Below are 16,664 nucleotides of genomic sequence, written 5' to 3'. Positions count from 1 at the left end.
AGAATGCCTTCAAAGTTAAATTGTACTGTTCATGAAAGTCCACTTTAAATTGTTACATTAGTGTATGTAAGGCTCACAACAGCCACAAACCAAAAGCTACATAGAGGCTTACCTCTGATATACTGCAAGGGAGGTCACAGATATTTGCAATAAAGCAAGTCACATGAAATTCCTGATTTTCTAGTACATATAAAAGCTATGTTTATACTATATTGTAGTCTATTAAGTGTGCAAAGCATTACTAAAAAAAAAAAAAAAAAAAAAAAAGTACATACCTTAATTTATTGCCCCAAATGCTAACCATCATTTGAGCTTTCAGCTAGTTGCAATCTTGCTGGTGGAGGGTCTTGCCCTGATGTTCATGGCTGGTGATTAGAGTGGCTGTGGCAATTTCTTTAAAGAATACAACCACGAAGTCTGCCACATCAATTGACTATTCTATTTATAAGATTTCTCTGTAGTATGTGATGCTGTTTGATAGACCTTTACCCACAGTACAAGTTATTTCAATATTGGAGTCAATTCTCTCAAACTTAATTAAAAAGCAGCAGCAAGGCTTTATGTAATACTTTAAACCCTTTGCTGCCACTGTTGAAGGCACTGTTCTACCTTCACAGACAGCATCTTCATCAGGTATAGATTCCATATAAAGTAACGACTTTCACTTATCCGTAAACAGCAACTCTTCATCTGTTAGTTTTATAAGATTGCAGCAATTAAAATATAATTACAAAAATTAAGACCAGTATCCCTGAAGAAGAGATGCAAAAATCTTCCACAAAACAGCAAAGTGAATTTAATATATTAAAAAGATCATTCACTATCCTCAAGTTGACTTATTTCAGGGATGCAACTCTTTGAGTATTCACAAATCAATGTAGTATATGACATCAACAAAATAAAAGGTAAAAATCCTATGATCAAATTAATACAGAAGCAGAAAAACCATTTGACAAAATACAACATCTGTTCACGATAAAAATTATCAGTAAGTAAAGTGAGTTTAGAGCCAGGCCATGTAAGACCTACCCCCTTGTACCCTAATACTCATGATGAAACACTGAAAGCTCTTCCTGTAACATCAGGAACAAGACAAGGATTCCTACTCTTACTTTTATTTAACATAGTCTTGGAAGTTCTAGCTGCAGCAGACAGGAAAAATAAATAAAAGGCATTCACATTGGTAAGGAAGAAATGAAACTATCACTATTTGCAGATGACATGGTAATAAAGAAAACCTAAAAACAACAAAAAATGAGAACCAATGAATTCAGTACAAACACAATGCACAGAAGTCTATTACACTGCTATAGACTACTAATAAAGTAGCAGAAAGAGAAATTAAGCAAACTCCTTTACAATTGTATCAAAAAGTATAAAATACCTGTGAATAAATTTAACTAGCGGTGAAAGATCTGTACTCTGAAAAGTACTAGATAGTTCTAAAATGGAACAATTAAAACAAATGCAATCCCTATTGAAATACCAACAGCATTTCCCACAAAATTAGAGTAAATAATACTCAGGTTTGTATCATAAAAAACATCCCAGACAGCTGAAGCAATTCTTGTGAAACAGCAAAGCTGGAGGTACATACAATCCCAGATTTCAAGATATACTACAAAGTCACAGTAATCAGTATGATACACGCAGAAAAACTGACCCAGAGATTAATGGAATGGAACAGAGAACCCCAAAATAAACCCTTGCTCACGCAATTAATAACATACAAAAAAGGCAAGACTGCAGTGGAGTCTCTTCAATAAATGGTGGTGGGAAAACTGGACAGCAACATACAAATGCAATGAACCACTTCCCTACATCAAACAAAAAGCAACTCAAAATGGACTAAATGCCTAAATAAATGTTGAGAGCTAAAAGCATAACACTCCACCAAAAACAAAAAACTCAGCAACACAGGCAGCAATCTCTTATACACTGGCCTTGGCAAAATTTTTCTGGATAGGCCTCCTTGGGCAGGGAAAACAAAAGCAAAAATAAACTTTTGGTAAAATATTAAACTAAAAAGCTTTTGTGCAGCCGAGGAAACCAACAAAATGACAAGCAACCTACTAAATGGGAGGAGATAACTGCAAATGATAGATCTAATAATGGGTTCATATCTGAGATACAAAAAGCCCCCAATAATCGATTAAAAAAATGGGCAGAGAACCTGAATATATATCTTTCTGAAGAGTACACATGGCCAAGAAACATGAAAAATGTGGTCCCCATCATTAATCATTAGGGAAATGCAAATGAAAACTGAGGTATTACCACCTCACAACTCTAAGGAAGGTTCGCATCAAAAAGCCAAGTGTCAGTGACAATGTGGAGAAAAGGGAACTCTGGTGCACTGTCAGTGGGAATGTAAACTGGTGCAGCCACCAGACAAAACAGTATGGAGGTTCCTTAAGAAATTAAAAATAGCAATCTACATAATCCAATAATCACACTGCTGGGTTTTTACCCAAAAAAGCCTGTAAAACACTAAATGTACAAATATATATTTAACTAAATACAAATACATGCATCCTTATTTTACCAAAGTGTTACTTACTACTGCCAACATAAGGATGCAAACTAAATGTCCACTAATAGATGAAATAAAGATGTAGTATACATACAATGAAACATTCCCTAAAAAAGAATGAAATCTTGCTATCTACAACATGGCACCCAACTAAGAGGGTATTATGCTAACTGAAACAAGTCAGAGAAAGACAAATACCATCCAATTTCACTTCAAAACAAATGAACCAAGAAAAGAAACGGTGGTTGCTAGAGGGGAAGGTGGCAGGAGGGTGGGCAAAATAGGGGATTAAGTGGTTCAGATTCACAGTTATAAATAAGCCACAAGGATTAAAGGTACATCACAGAAAATATAGTCAATAATACTGTAATAACTTTGGTGATAGATGTAACTCTTTACTGCAGTGAGTATTTCTTAATGTATGTAACTATATGTAAATGTAAAACTGGACATAAAATCTACGTACCCCAAACTAATAACACTGTATTGTCAAATGTATTCCAATAAAATATAATAAAAGTTTGATATATTACAAGAGTAACTGTAGTTGGAAAAATGGTGTCAAAAGAACTGCTAGATGCAGGTTTGCCATAAACCTTCAATTAAAAAAAAAACACAAAAATGTATCTTTCAAGCACAATAAAATGAGGTAAGCCTGTATTAGATACAAGAAAAGATAAAAATTTAAGCATATGTTCCAACAAACCACAAAGGGCAAGAGGAGGAAAATAAGGAACAAGGAGGAACTACAAAACAGCAAGAAAACAACTGACAAAATAATATGTACATACATACTGATTATTTTGAATGTAAATGGAATCTGCTCCAATGAAAAGACAGGGTGCCTGAATGTAAAAAACAACAACAACAACAAAACAAGAAAGACCTGTCTATATCATGCCTAGAAGAGACTCACTTCAAATGTAAAGATCCATACAGACTAAAGATGAAAGCACAGAGATATCAAATGCAAATGGAAGCCACAGAAAGCAGGGATAGCTATACTGGTATCAGACAAAATACTTTAAAATGGAGACTGTAATAAAAGACAAAGAAGGAAATTACACAATAAAAGGGTCAAACAAGAGGATGCATTTGTAAATATTTATGCACCCATCATCATAAAAGCACCTGAACACATAAATTGAGACCAAAAGAGAAACAGCAGTACAACAGGAGGACTAGAAGGAGACTTTTAATACCACATGTCAATAGCTAGATTCCAAACAAAATAATTACTATGGAGACATTAGTCTTAAATGACGCATTAGACTATATGAAATGAAAAGATATACACAGAACATTCCATCCAAAAGCAGAACACACATTCTTACAAGTGCATGTGGAATATTCTCTGGGATGGGTCATATGTTATGCCAAAAAAACAAGACTTAATTAATTTAAGAATCCAGCATTTCTTTTGACTACAGGGGTATGAAACTAGAAATCAATTTACAAGAAAAGTAGAATACTCACAAATAGATGGAAATTTACATTCTACTTAATAAATAGCTAATAGGTTAATGAAATCAAAAGACAAAAAAGATACCTTAAGAAAAATGAAAATGGAAGTAGAACATGCAAAATTTATGGGATGTAATAAAAGCAGTTCTAAGATTGACATTCACCAGCAATGAATAACCAATACCTCAGAAAAAAGCAAAACTCTTAATCAACCTAACACCTACCTCAAAGAAGTAGAAGAATGACAAATAAAGCCCAAATTTAGGAGTAGGAGGAAATAACAAAGAGGAAATCAAGGAAACAGAAATTAAAAAGCCAAAAAAAAGTTCAGTAAGACGAAGAGCTGACTGTCTGAAAAGATGAAATTTATAAACCATTCACTGGATTCACCAAGAAGGGAATGGGCTCAAATAAAGTGAGGAGACACTGTTAAATAATACTATGGGAATAAGTAAGAGACTACTATCAACAATCATCTGTCTGCAAATTGGACAATGTAATAGATATGGACAAACTTCTAGAAACAAATAGCCTTCCAGAACTTATTAATCAAATAGAAAATGTGAATAGAGCAGTTATTAGTGAGGAAATTGAATTAGTAATCATAAACCTCCCAACAAACAAAAGTCCAGGACCAGGTGGTTCACTGATGAATTCTACAAAACACTGAAAAAATAATCAGTACCAATTCTTTTCAAATTCTTCCAAAAAAAAGAGGGAACACTTCCAAACTCATTTTAAAAGGCCAGCATTACCCTCATAGGAAAATCAAATAAGGATGAAAAAGAAAATTACCAGCCAATATGATGAGCATAAAAGGAAAAATCCTCTATAAAACTTAGCAAACCGAATTCAACAATATATTAAAAAGATCACGTACCACAAATGGGATTTATTCAAAGATGGTTTATACAAAGACGGTTCAATATCCACAAATAAATGTTATATACCACACTAACAAAATGAAGGACAAAAATGTCTTAACAGATTCAGAAAAAGCGTTTGACACAATTCAACATACACTTTATTAAAACTCATCAAAATTATGTAGAAGAAATGTAACTCAATATAATAAAGGGCACGTAAGACAAACCTACAGTTAAAATTGTATTTAATGGTAAAAGGCTGAAAGCTTTTCCTCTAAGATCAGGAACAAGACCAGGATGTTTTTCAACACAGTATGGATAGTCCTAGCCAGAGCAATTAGGCAAGAAAAAACCATATTGGAAGAAGTAAAACCAATGTTATTTGCAGGTGACATTATGTAGAGATAAATCTAAGGAATCCACCAAAAAACTGTTAGAATGAACAAGTTAAATTCAGTGTAAAGTGAAGATACAAAATCAATATACAGAAACTGATTTTATTTCTATTCACTAATAATGGGCTATCAAGAAGAGGAACAAAAAAATAATTCCATTTACAGCTGCATCAAAAAGAACAGAGTATCTAAGAACTTAACCAAGGTGAAAAGCCACAGGACTATTAGATGTCAGTTCAAGGATTCAAACCAGGTTTGTACAAACCTTGTATCTATCTTATACATTTTTTGCTATACTCTGCCTTTCTAATTCTCCAGTAAAGGACAAATGCAGTGAATGCATAGTCAGATTTCTTTGCTTAAAGTTATACTGTTACATAAGTATTGTAAATCACTTATAGGTCTTCATTTTGGAATAAAAAAAGTGAATGCCAGGAGGAGACACACAGTATTGTTAAGGTGTGGTCTGACAAAAGGGAATGAATAAAAAAGCATATAAAGTGTAATGTATGTATACTCTAGCTCAACCTACCATCTATTTTTTTCTATTAGGCACATCATCTTTGCTCCAAGTAGCCACAACAAATATGCTGGAGAATCATTTCCTGGGATCTATGATGCTATGTTTGATATTGAAAATAAAGAAGACCCTCATTCAGCCTGGACAGATGTAAAGAAACACATTTCTATTGCAGCCTTTACAATTCAAGCAGCAGCAGGGACTCTGACAGAAGTGTTAGAGTGAGGTCCCAGCCAAGTGGCTAGCCATTTAAAGTGTTACTGAAAGTCTGAGGATAAAACTCTCGTTTTTGATAATTCATGATGCCAGAGTATTCTATAATCTTGCTTTTCATGTCATGTTTTGACTTTAGACTTCCATCCTGTCAAAAACAAACACCCCAGTTGTGGGGCAGAAAAACAAAGTAACTGAAAATTCCCATAAATGTCAAGGAATGTGGGACTTTGGCACATTGCTAGTAAAAATGTAAAATGGTACAACCACTTTGAAAAAGAGTTCATTAATTTTACAAAGTTAAACATACAGTTGACTCTTGAACAACATGGGTCTGAACCGCACATATCCACTTACACGTGAATTTTCTTCTCATAAATATAGTACTGTATATGCATTTTTTATTGATGATTACATTTTCTTTATTTTTAATTGTTAAGAATACAGCATATAATATACAAAATAGGGGTTAATCAATCTGCTATCAGTAAGGCTTCTCCTCAATAGTAGACTATCAGCTGTTAAATTTTTAGGGAGTTAAAGTTATTCAGATTTTTGACTGCATGGTGGACTGGCACCCGTAACCCTCACATTGTTCAAGGGTCAACTACAGTAACCTTTGCAAGTTATTATTTCAAAAGTTATTTTGTTTTCATCATCTTTAAGAAAAGACAAGTGATTATGTGGTAGAACAGTGTAATTAAGGATGTTACAGAACATGCCTGAACTATTTCTTAAAAACATCTTCCCCTAAGAATACTTTACCTATGAGATGGTTTATGTAAGCCACCTGGTAACCACAAAGCAAAAACCTAGTGATGAAACCTAAAAAAAGGGGAGACTGAACAAATCACCATGGAAATCCACTTTACAAAGGTAGAAAATAGAAGTACAAAATAGGAAACACAGGAGATACAAGACTAGAAGGCAAACAATAAGATGGTAGTATAAGTAATTATGAATGGACTGATTTTACCTAAGGTCAGAGTGACTGGATGGAAAAGAAAAAAAAAAAGGACCTAACTCCACTCTACAGGAAATTCACTTTAGCTTTCAAGACATACACACACTCAAGTATAGGAATAGAAGAGGATATTCCATGTAGGTGGATACCAAAAAAAGTGGGTGTAGCCATACTTATGCCAGAAAAACATACACTTCAAGCCAAAAACACTAGCAAGTGTGATAAAAGAAGTCATCACATAATGATAAAGTAACAAAGATGTCAAGAAGAGAGAATGCTCAAAAATATACACACATGCAGCATCAGAGCACCACGATTAAAAAAACTTTCACCAGATTTAAATGGAGAAATGAGCAATACATTAATAGGGAACTTTAATACTACTCAATAAATTAATCATGCAGTCAGAAAATCAAAAAGGAAATACTGGAATTGAACCAAAACATATTCCAAAACAAAGTGATTTAGCAGTTATATATAGTAATATTCCATCCAAGAACACTATAATACACACTTTTCTCAAGGGCATATGAACATTTTCCAGGGCAGATTCTATGACAGGGTACACAACAAATTTCAGCAAACTAAGACTGAAAGTATACCGACTCTCTTTTCTGATCACAATCGTCTAAATCAGACATCAGCAAGAGGAAGCTAGAAAAATCTAGTACATGGGAACTAATAACACACTTCTAAACAGTAAGTCAAAAAATAAAAATGGGAAATTAAAACAAATGAAAAAGGGAATATGACACATCAAATCTTATGGGATAAAAGCAAAGCAGTCAAGAGTCAAGTTTATAGCATGAAATGCGTTATCTTAAGAAATTACAAAGATCTCAACCTAACTGTACCCCTCTAGGAAATATAAAAAGAATATGCTTACAGGAAGAAGAAGGAAGGAAAGAAAATCAAAGCAGAAAAAATAAAAACCCTATTTCAGAAAAAAACTACCCATAAAACTAAATGCTGGTTCATCAAAGAGATAAAACTGACAAAACTATTAGCCAGACTTCGACAAAGACATAAAATTATAAATGAAAAAGACCATACAAGTGGTACTACAAAATACACAGGATCATAAGAGACACACACACACACAAATGTGAAAAGACAATAATGAGCAAGAGATTGAATCAGTCATTTAAAACCTCCCAGTACAAAAAATAACCCAGGACGAGAGGGCTTCATCGGCAAGTTCCAATAAACACTCAAAGAATTAGTACCAGTCTTTCTCAAACTCTTCCAAAAATATGAGGTACAGGGAATACTTCCAAACTCAGATTAACAGGCCAGCATTATCCTGGAACCAAAGCCAGATAAGAATACAACAAAAAAGCGGTGTCTGGGTGGCTCAATCAGTTAAACATCCAACTCTTGATTTCAGCTCAGGTCATAATCTCAGGGCTATGAGACTGAGCCCCATGCAGACACTGGGCACCGAGCCTGCTTAAGACTCTCTCCCTCTCCTTCCTAGTCTGCCCACTATTCATTGGTGCGCGTGCTCTCTCCCTCAAAATAAAACCACAAAAAAATGAACTATAAACCACTATTCCTGATAAACATAAACATAAAAATTCTCAACAAAGTATTAGCAAACCAAATTCAAGAACACATAAATTATACACCAGGGCTAGATGAAATTTTTCCCTGGGTTGCAAGGATGATTCAACATACACAAATCAATACATGACTTTTCATCACATTAATGAAATGAAATCACATTAATGTAATGAAAGAAACATCATGATCATCTATGCATTTGACAGAATGCAAAATCCTTTCATGATAACTTTTGGCAGACTGAGTATAGCAGTAACATACCCCAAGGTAATAAAGGCGATGTGTGACAAACCTCCAGCTAACATGATATTCAGCTGAGAAGAACTGAAAGCTTTCCCTCACATCCAAATCAGCAAGAAAGAAGTCAAACTGTCCCATTTGCAGTTATAGGACTTTGTTTACGCCAAATCCCAAAGACAACCAAAACACTGCTGGAACTAATATTTCAGTAAAGTTGAATGACGCATGATCAATGTACAGAAATAAGTTACCTTCCTATACACTAAGGATGAAATACCTGAGAAGAAAATTATCCCATTCACAGCATCACAAAAGATCTATTTAGGAATAAATTTCACCAAGGAAATGAAAGATATACAATGAAAACTAAGACTTAGCTAAAAAATGAAAAGACACAACCAAATGGAAAGACATAATTTGTTAATGGATCTAAAGAATTAGTATTAAAAAGTCCATACTACCCAAAGCCATCTAGAGTCAATGCAATTTCCATCAAAATACCGATGGCATTCCTTACAGAAATAGAAAAACAATCTTAAAATCTGTATGAAACCCCAAATTGCCAAAGCACTCTTGAGGGAAAAGAACAATGCTGGAGGTACCACATTCACTGATTTCAAACTATACTACAAAGCAACAGCAATAAAAACATCATGGTGCCAAACTAAAACAGACATATAGACCAACAGAACTGAGAGCCCAAAACTAAACCCCTGTGTATAGAAGTCAACTAATACTTGAAAGGGAGCAAAGAGCACCCAATGGGGAAAAGAGGATTCTTCAAAAGATGGGTGTTGGGAAAACTGGATAAACACAATGAAATTAGACTCCTCTTACCACTCACAAAAATCAACCTGAAATGGATCAAAGACTTATACAAAAGACCTTATACTACAAAACTACAGGAAAACATAAAGAAGCAGCTCAACAATGGTCACAGCAGTGTTTGAAATATCCCAAAAGCACAACGAAAGCAAAAAAAAAAAAAAAAAAAAAAAAAAAGCAACAAAATGAAAAAGCAAGCTATGGAATGGGAGAAAATTTTTGCTAATCAGGTATCTGACAAAGTACTCAAATTCAAGACACATAAAGAACTCCTATAACCGGACACAAAAACACCCAAGAGTCCAAAAACTGGGAAGAACTAAACAGATACTTTCTCAAGACCTCTATCCACATGGTCAACAGGTACATGAAAAGATGTTTCACTTCAATAACCATCTGGAAAATGCAAATTAAAACCACAGGGAGGGATGCCTGGGTGGCTCAGTCAATTAAGCGTCTGCCTTCGACTCAGGTCATGATCCTGGGATTGGGGTCCTGGAACTAAGTCCTGCATCGGACTCCCTGGTCAGCGGAAGCCTGCTTCTCCCTCTGCCTGCAGCTCCTCTGGCTTGTGTGCAAACACACTCTGACAAGTAAATAAATAAAATCTTTAACACAAAAACCACAAGAAGATATCACCTTATTATATCTTTTCAAATGGCTATCAACAAAAAGACAAACATGTAGCAAGGATGTGGAGAAAAGGGAGCCCTTGTGCACTGCTGGAAGGAATATACATTTGTACAGCTACTATAGATAATAGTATGGAAGTTCCTTAAAAAAAAAAAAAATTAAAAAACTGTAACATAAAATCTAGTAATTCTACTTCTCGGTATTTATCCAAAGAAAATGAAAACATTAATTCAGAATGACATATGCATACCCATGTTCACTGCAGCACTATTTACAACAGCCAAGATATGGAAAGAACCTGTGTCCACTGACAGGTGAATGGATTAAAGATTAAAAAGATGTGATATGTATACACACACACACACACACATTCACTCATGAGAAAGAAGGATATCCTGTCATTTGTGACAACATGGATGAAGGACTTGGCACATTATACTAAGTGATGTAAGTCAGACAGAGAAAGACAAGTGCAATATGCTGTGACTTATCTGTGGAATTTAGAAAGGCCAAAGTTGTAGAAACAGAAAATAAAAATGGTGGTTACCAGGGGACAGAGGTTATGGGATCAAGAACAGATGGAGTTTAAGGGTACAAATTTGTAATACACAGTTAATATGCCTTAGAAATAAAATGACCATACAATGAATAAAAACAACAAATTGTTATTAAATTCATCAAACTTGCTAAGAGACTTGAACTTAATTATTCCAACTTCCAAAAATAATTATCAAATAATTATGTAATGTGATAGAGGTGCTAATTACTACTTCAATGGCAACCATATTACAATATGTAAGTGTATCAAATTCACATGTTGTACACTTTAACATTCCTTGGAAGCAAACCTGTGTGGTTGGTCAATTACCACCAGCATGAAGAAGTCACTAAAGTGTTTTTGTTAAATGAAGTAATTAAGCAAAGGGATGGCTACAATGCTGAAGATGCTTACAGACTTTTAGATCTTATTAAAAATGTTAATAAAACTTATAAATCTCATACCTATCAAACTCAGGACTTCTTGGAGAGTAACTAAGAAAGCTAAAAATCAGCTAGTCTCAAGGTTATCTGGCAAAGTGTAATATATAAAAAGTAAATCAATCATGTATGCTAGAGATTTCCCTTTGGAAGACGGGCCTTGTAATTTATAACGTAATGTGGTTTTTGATTCATTAAACACTTAGGGTTCAGGTTTTAAAAGTCCCTTCTAATTTGATGGAATATCTTCCCTAACTCTTCACAAATGAGAACCCATCCAGTTTTCACATAATCGAAAGAACGAGTCTGTCTGTAAAACACCAATAATTTTAATGTGTTGCTTCTTTCACCCCATTACAGTGCCTATGTACTGTATCTATGTATCTGCTTATGTACACAGAGATGTAGAAAGTTGTTCCAAAGTCCAGGTGACAGTAAGGCCAACTTACAGGCACAAGAGTTTACAAGACAAATTCATTGCCATCACTCTATTACTTTCATTCAGTCCTGCAGACTCCATCCATAATCCTTCTGAATTGCCCACCTGTCCATTAAGGTCCTTATCAAGTATTTCAGTGCAAAAACTGAAAACCCACTATCCTTTCGTGATAATTTGGTCATTTGATACTAAGACTAATAAACAAATGGCAGTTACAATTTTACGTTTTGCATGTTTAGGTGTGTTTAGTGTCATGTTAAAGAGTTTAAGGACTTAGGAATCAAAGTCCCTCAATTTAAAATCTAATTTCACCATTTGCTACTTATGTAACCTGACGCAATGTATGTGGTTTTCCTTTGTCTCTGCTTCTCTATCAGTAAAATATGACTATTAGTATATAATCATATGGAGGTGTTCAAAAATTAAATGAAAAGCTATTAAAAACACTTAAAGTACTTGGCAACTTCTAGGTGCCAAACTCTTGAACAAAAAAAATAGCTACATAGTTATATCTACAGTCTTGAATTACTTGTAACTAATACCTAAATTCCTAAACCTCAACTCCAAAATCTATGAAGTCTTCTAACCTAATCACTAGTGAATTATGAAGTCTTGATGTTAGACACTTACTTTTCCTGGTTTAAAATTACCTGCTTGAAAAATGGAACTAGAATTCCACCTAACTGAATACCATTGTTCTAAATTTTCCTTATCTTGGTATTGGCTTTCTGCTCCCTTAAATTTACTCCTCTCCTCTGCCTCCAACTCAGGCTTTTCTTGCTCATAATTTAAGGAGTTTTATGGTTAGGTGGGAGAAGTGCCCTGGAAGGAATCCTTAAGGTATCAAAACCAGTCCAAGTTGGCCTTCAATATAATGTCTGTAATCTGAGACTAGTCTGTTATTAGAATCTAGCTTTCATTTGTAGGGAGCCTTTTCAAGTTTTATACACAATTATAATTTCAAGAAACCCACTAATCCTAATAAACTCAATGCAGTGAATGTTATAATTTGTGGATTTGCTGATACACATAATCTTTAATTCTTTTCCTTAAGAATATATCATGCCTAACCAAATTGTTTAATCACTGAACTGACAGAATCAAGCAAGAGATAGTCTGTGGTGAATTTTGTTTTGTCAACCCAGCAGCCTTCTTTCCCCATTCTTCTGGCAAATAACTTTTCTTTCAGTGGCACACACTGCATATTCAGGATATAAGCCTGAACAATCCTGTACTGGATGGTATGTACCCGTGATTCTACCAATGAGAATGACACTTGATTTCTTTTGACTGTCTTTATCAATACACATAAATTCAACCCTAAGAAAACCAAAAGACAAATGCCAAGTGAGGGACAGTCTACAAAATACCTGACCAGTCAGTACTCCTCAAAACTGTTAGGGTTTTGAAGGAAGTCTGAGAAATTCAAAACCAAGAGGAGCCCAAGAAGACATGATGACTAAATGTAATGTGGCATCCTAGATGGGATCCTGGAACAGAAAAAGACATTAGATAAAAATTAAGGAAATGTGAATAAAGTATGGATTTTAGTTACTAAAATGCATCAACACTGGTTCACTAATTCCAGCAATTTTATCGTACTAACAATTTTTATCTCCTGTAATTTATCAATGTTAATTATAGAAGAAATTGGATATGGAATATATGGGAACTCTCTGTACTATCTTTATAATTTTTCTTTAAATCCAAAACTGTTCTAAAAGAGAAAGTAAATTTAAAAGAAATTAGACTGATAAGAGGTAAAAAAAAAAAAAAAAAAAAAAAAAAGCACACCTAATCACACTTCCATGCTGCTAGTACAAACTTTATTGTACATCAACATTTTTATGCAAATTTTTGAGCCTCATTCCCAGAGTTTCTGATTTAGCAGGTCTGAGGTTGGGGACCCAGAACTGGCACTTCTAACAAATTCGGAGATGTTGATCCTGCTGGTCTAGAAATGGTATTTTGCTAGTCACTGGCTTAGCCTAGAAGATGAAAGTCAGAAACCTCAAATGATCCCTTGCTTATTTGTCTTTCCTCTGCTAGCATCTTTCGTTGCAGACACTTTAGATAACTGCTTTAAGCAAGTCTCATACTAAAGGGGAAAGACAGACAAATCTGATGCTGTTTCATTACAGATTTTTCTAACATGCAGATATGAATTCCTATCTGTAAAGCTACATACAGGATACATACCATTATCAAAAAGACAATGGACGCTTGTTTCTGAAACTGAGGATTCTGAAACTTCTTTGGAGGCTGTTGAGAGAAACTAGAGACCTAAGAGTTGTCAAATCACAAATGAAGAGTTTATAATCTAGCTATTATTATAACTAAAACAATCCAGACAAAAGGACTACGTATTTTATTTTATAAACTTATTTTCTAACAAAACATATGAAACTAAAAATTTGTTCCTGGTGACCAAACACAGTGTTACCAATTTTCCATGCTATGTGCCAATGTTTTATGGAAACTATTACTCCAAGTGGCAGACACAAGCAGCACAGAGCAGTTAAAAGCACAGAACACAAAGCCAGGCTATTTGAGCTTAAAATTACTACTACTTATAAACTCACTAGCTCTGACTTGGGCGAGTTATTTAACCTATGCAATCAATCACTTTCCCCATGTGTAATGTAAGGATAGAACCTACCTCACAGAGTTATCATTAGGGGTAAGCTCATATTCATTAAAGTCCTTAAAACAGTGAGTGGCCCATAAGGAGGTGGTTGTGGATCTTCTTGATATTTACAAAAGCCAATCAATACGCCAAGCACTATACTAGAAAATGGCAATATTATGATTGGCCAAAACAGTCAAGGTTAGTCAGTCTACAAGAGTATACAGACATTCACAAATCAATCATACAAAAAAAATATGAATATTGCACTGTAAACTAAAATAAACATTTGCAGGAAAGGACCACACTATTTTAAAAGCAGTAGCCTTACTATACACATCTAGTTTGATTTGTGGAGGATGACAGGAAAGTATGACAGGTTCACAGATGTATCCCTCTTCCAGGCTTAATAGTAATCTTACTTCAAGTAGCAAAGTCTTAGAGGTATTTTAACAATCCAATCATTTGGGCAATATACCTGCTTGGTCAAAAAAAAAAAAAAATGGAAATCGAATTATTTTGACATAATTTTTAATCAACATAAAAATGTTTAGGGCTGGAAGTTTTATTTCACTTTAATGGACATTAGAGGTGGCCTACTAAATTGGAAAACTAAGAAAGGTCATTAATTAACATTTAATTAAAACATGCCCCTTTGGAGAAACTGTTCTTGAAGGAATTAAGAACGATATAAAAACTTAAAATCAAATAGTAACGATGCAGAAGAAAAACACTGCAAGCTCAGTACTTCAGAGATAATGCTATGTGTATAAAACACCCAGGCATTTACACTTAATAAAAAAGGGAAGTCATGCAACAACTCTAGATAAGTTTAAGTTCCAAGGTACTTAGGCGTTAAGGAAGAAATCAGGTAAAAAAATCAACTGCCTATCGACAGAATTAAAATAAATGAAAGGAAATATTAACAAAACTTAAAAGCAAGCTAGACTTAGCTTGCATTTCAGAAAGGATGACACAGATTTATAATACAGGCAAAAGAATAAAAAAAATACCCAATATGAATGCCTATTCAAAATTAATATGCAATGAAACAAACAAAACCCTAATGTTAATGTTCTAACAGACAACTTAAAAATACGCAGTAGTTACTTTAAAAAAAAAAAAAAAAGTACATAACCAAATGCCTTAAAACTGATACCAGAACTCATAAATGAGATTTTAAAAATTTATTTATTGTGGGTGTCATGCAGCTTCAGGCTGAGGAATAGCTGACTTTTTAAAAAAGTAAGGAGTGGCAGAGCAATACCCCGAAGTCACTTTCAATTATTTGCAAGAGCTCTTTAGGTTTTTCTTCACCCTTAAATGGTTAATTGTCTAAACAAAACGAAACAGGTTACACTTAATAAGAATTAAAATCTCTAGCATAAAATGATAAAATAGATCATTAGTCCTCTGCCAGTATATGGTTACAAGAAGTTACATCACTGACCTATATAGTCATTTCTCTCTATGGTATGTTGATTTCAATTTATATTTTTAATGGTTTACAAGTTACTGGCTGAAATTATTACAACAAAACTAGGGCAGGTTTTAAGAACTACCCTTCAAGTGTTCCACTAAAAAAAGGATGGTCAAAATCAATGTTCTAATTTACGTAGTAATATTGTACCTATTGTACTAATTCTTAGTTTTGCACATGTTCTATGGTCACGTAAGATTTTAATACAAGGCAAAGATTACTATAGGAAGTAAAAACTGCTCTAAGTACTTTTTTTGCAATTCTTCTATAAATCTAAAATTATCTCAAGATAACAGGTTAAGAAAAATAAAAACTCAACTCTTAGGACCTTACTACCTTTATATTAGCAAAGATACTGAACAAGAAAAAAATAGTACTTTCTATTTCCCATGTTGAGTTTAGCTGTCAGATTAGTTACAAGTGTATAATAAACTTAGTTTTCACTGCTTTGCTATAGTAATTACTTTGAATGCTATGAAAGACAAACATATTTCTAGAGAAACGATACACTTAACATTTTTAATTTTCTTGACAGATAAAGTGACACAAATTCTACTCAACAATAACTGTCCCTTTATGTATGAATCTAAGATAAAAATATTTATATTTTTATTTGGGCAACAAATCAGGTTCATAGGAGTAAGAGAAGAAATAGGATTGGTCACTAATGTAACCACTAATGTAACTGAATACATAAGCTGCAACTTTCCCACACATACACAAAAATACACACAGAGTCAGTGCTTTGTAACTAACTCTCAGGTGAATAATCCACTTGCTTTAAATAATAGTTCAACTGCATGTAACACCTTAAGATATTGCTTAGGGGGAAAAAAGTCTCAAGAAGAAAACATTAAAAAAAGTGTATTAATCACCACCTCAAATCAAATCAAGTATCAACCTCTCCCCTAAACAATAAATAAGA

General features: G+C 33.9%; 1 protein-coding gene across 2 annotated transcripts in view; it reads left to right on the top strand.

Moving 5' to 3' along the window:
- NAALAD2 (N-acetylated alpha-linked acidic dipeptidase 2) overlaps window positions 1-11,856 on the top strand; it is a 58,496-nt gene extending 46,640 nt beyond the window's left edge. For both annotated transcript variants that reach the window (XM_059186777.1, XM_059186791.1), the window contains one exon: window positions 5,811-11,856. In XM_059186777.1, coding sequence (XP_059042760.1) covers window positions 5,811-6,003 — 193 coding nt within the window. In that variant the 3' untranslated portion in view covers window positions 6,004-11,856. The remainder of the gene's footprint in view (window positions 1-5,810) is intronic.
- Window positions 11,857-16,664: the final 4,808 nt, after the last annotated feature.

This window comes from Mustela lutreola, chromosome 1 (assembly GCF_030435805.1).
Source record: "Mustela lutreola isolate mMusLut2 chromosome 1, mMusLut2.pri, whole genome shotgun sequence".
NCBI classification, from domain to species: Eukaryota; Metazoa; Chordata; class Mammalia; order Carnivora; family Mustelidae; genus Mustela; species Mustela lutreola.
The sequence above is the reverse complement of the archived record's forward strand: the minus strand, read 5'-3'. Positions and strand labels throughout refer to the sequence as shown.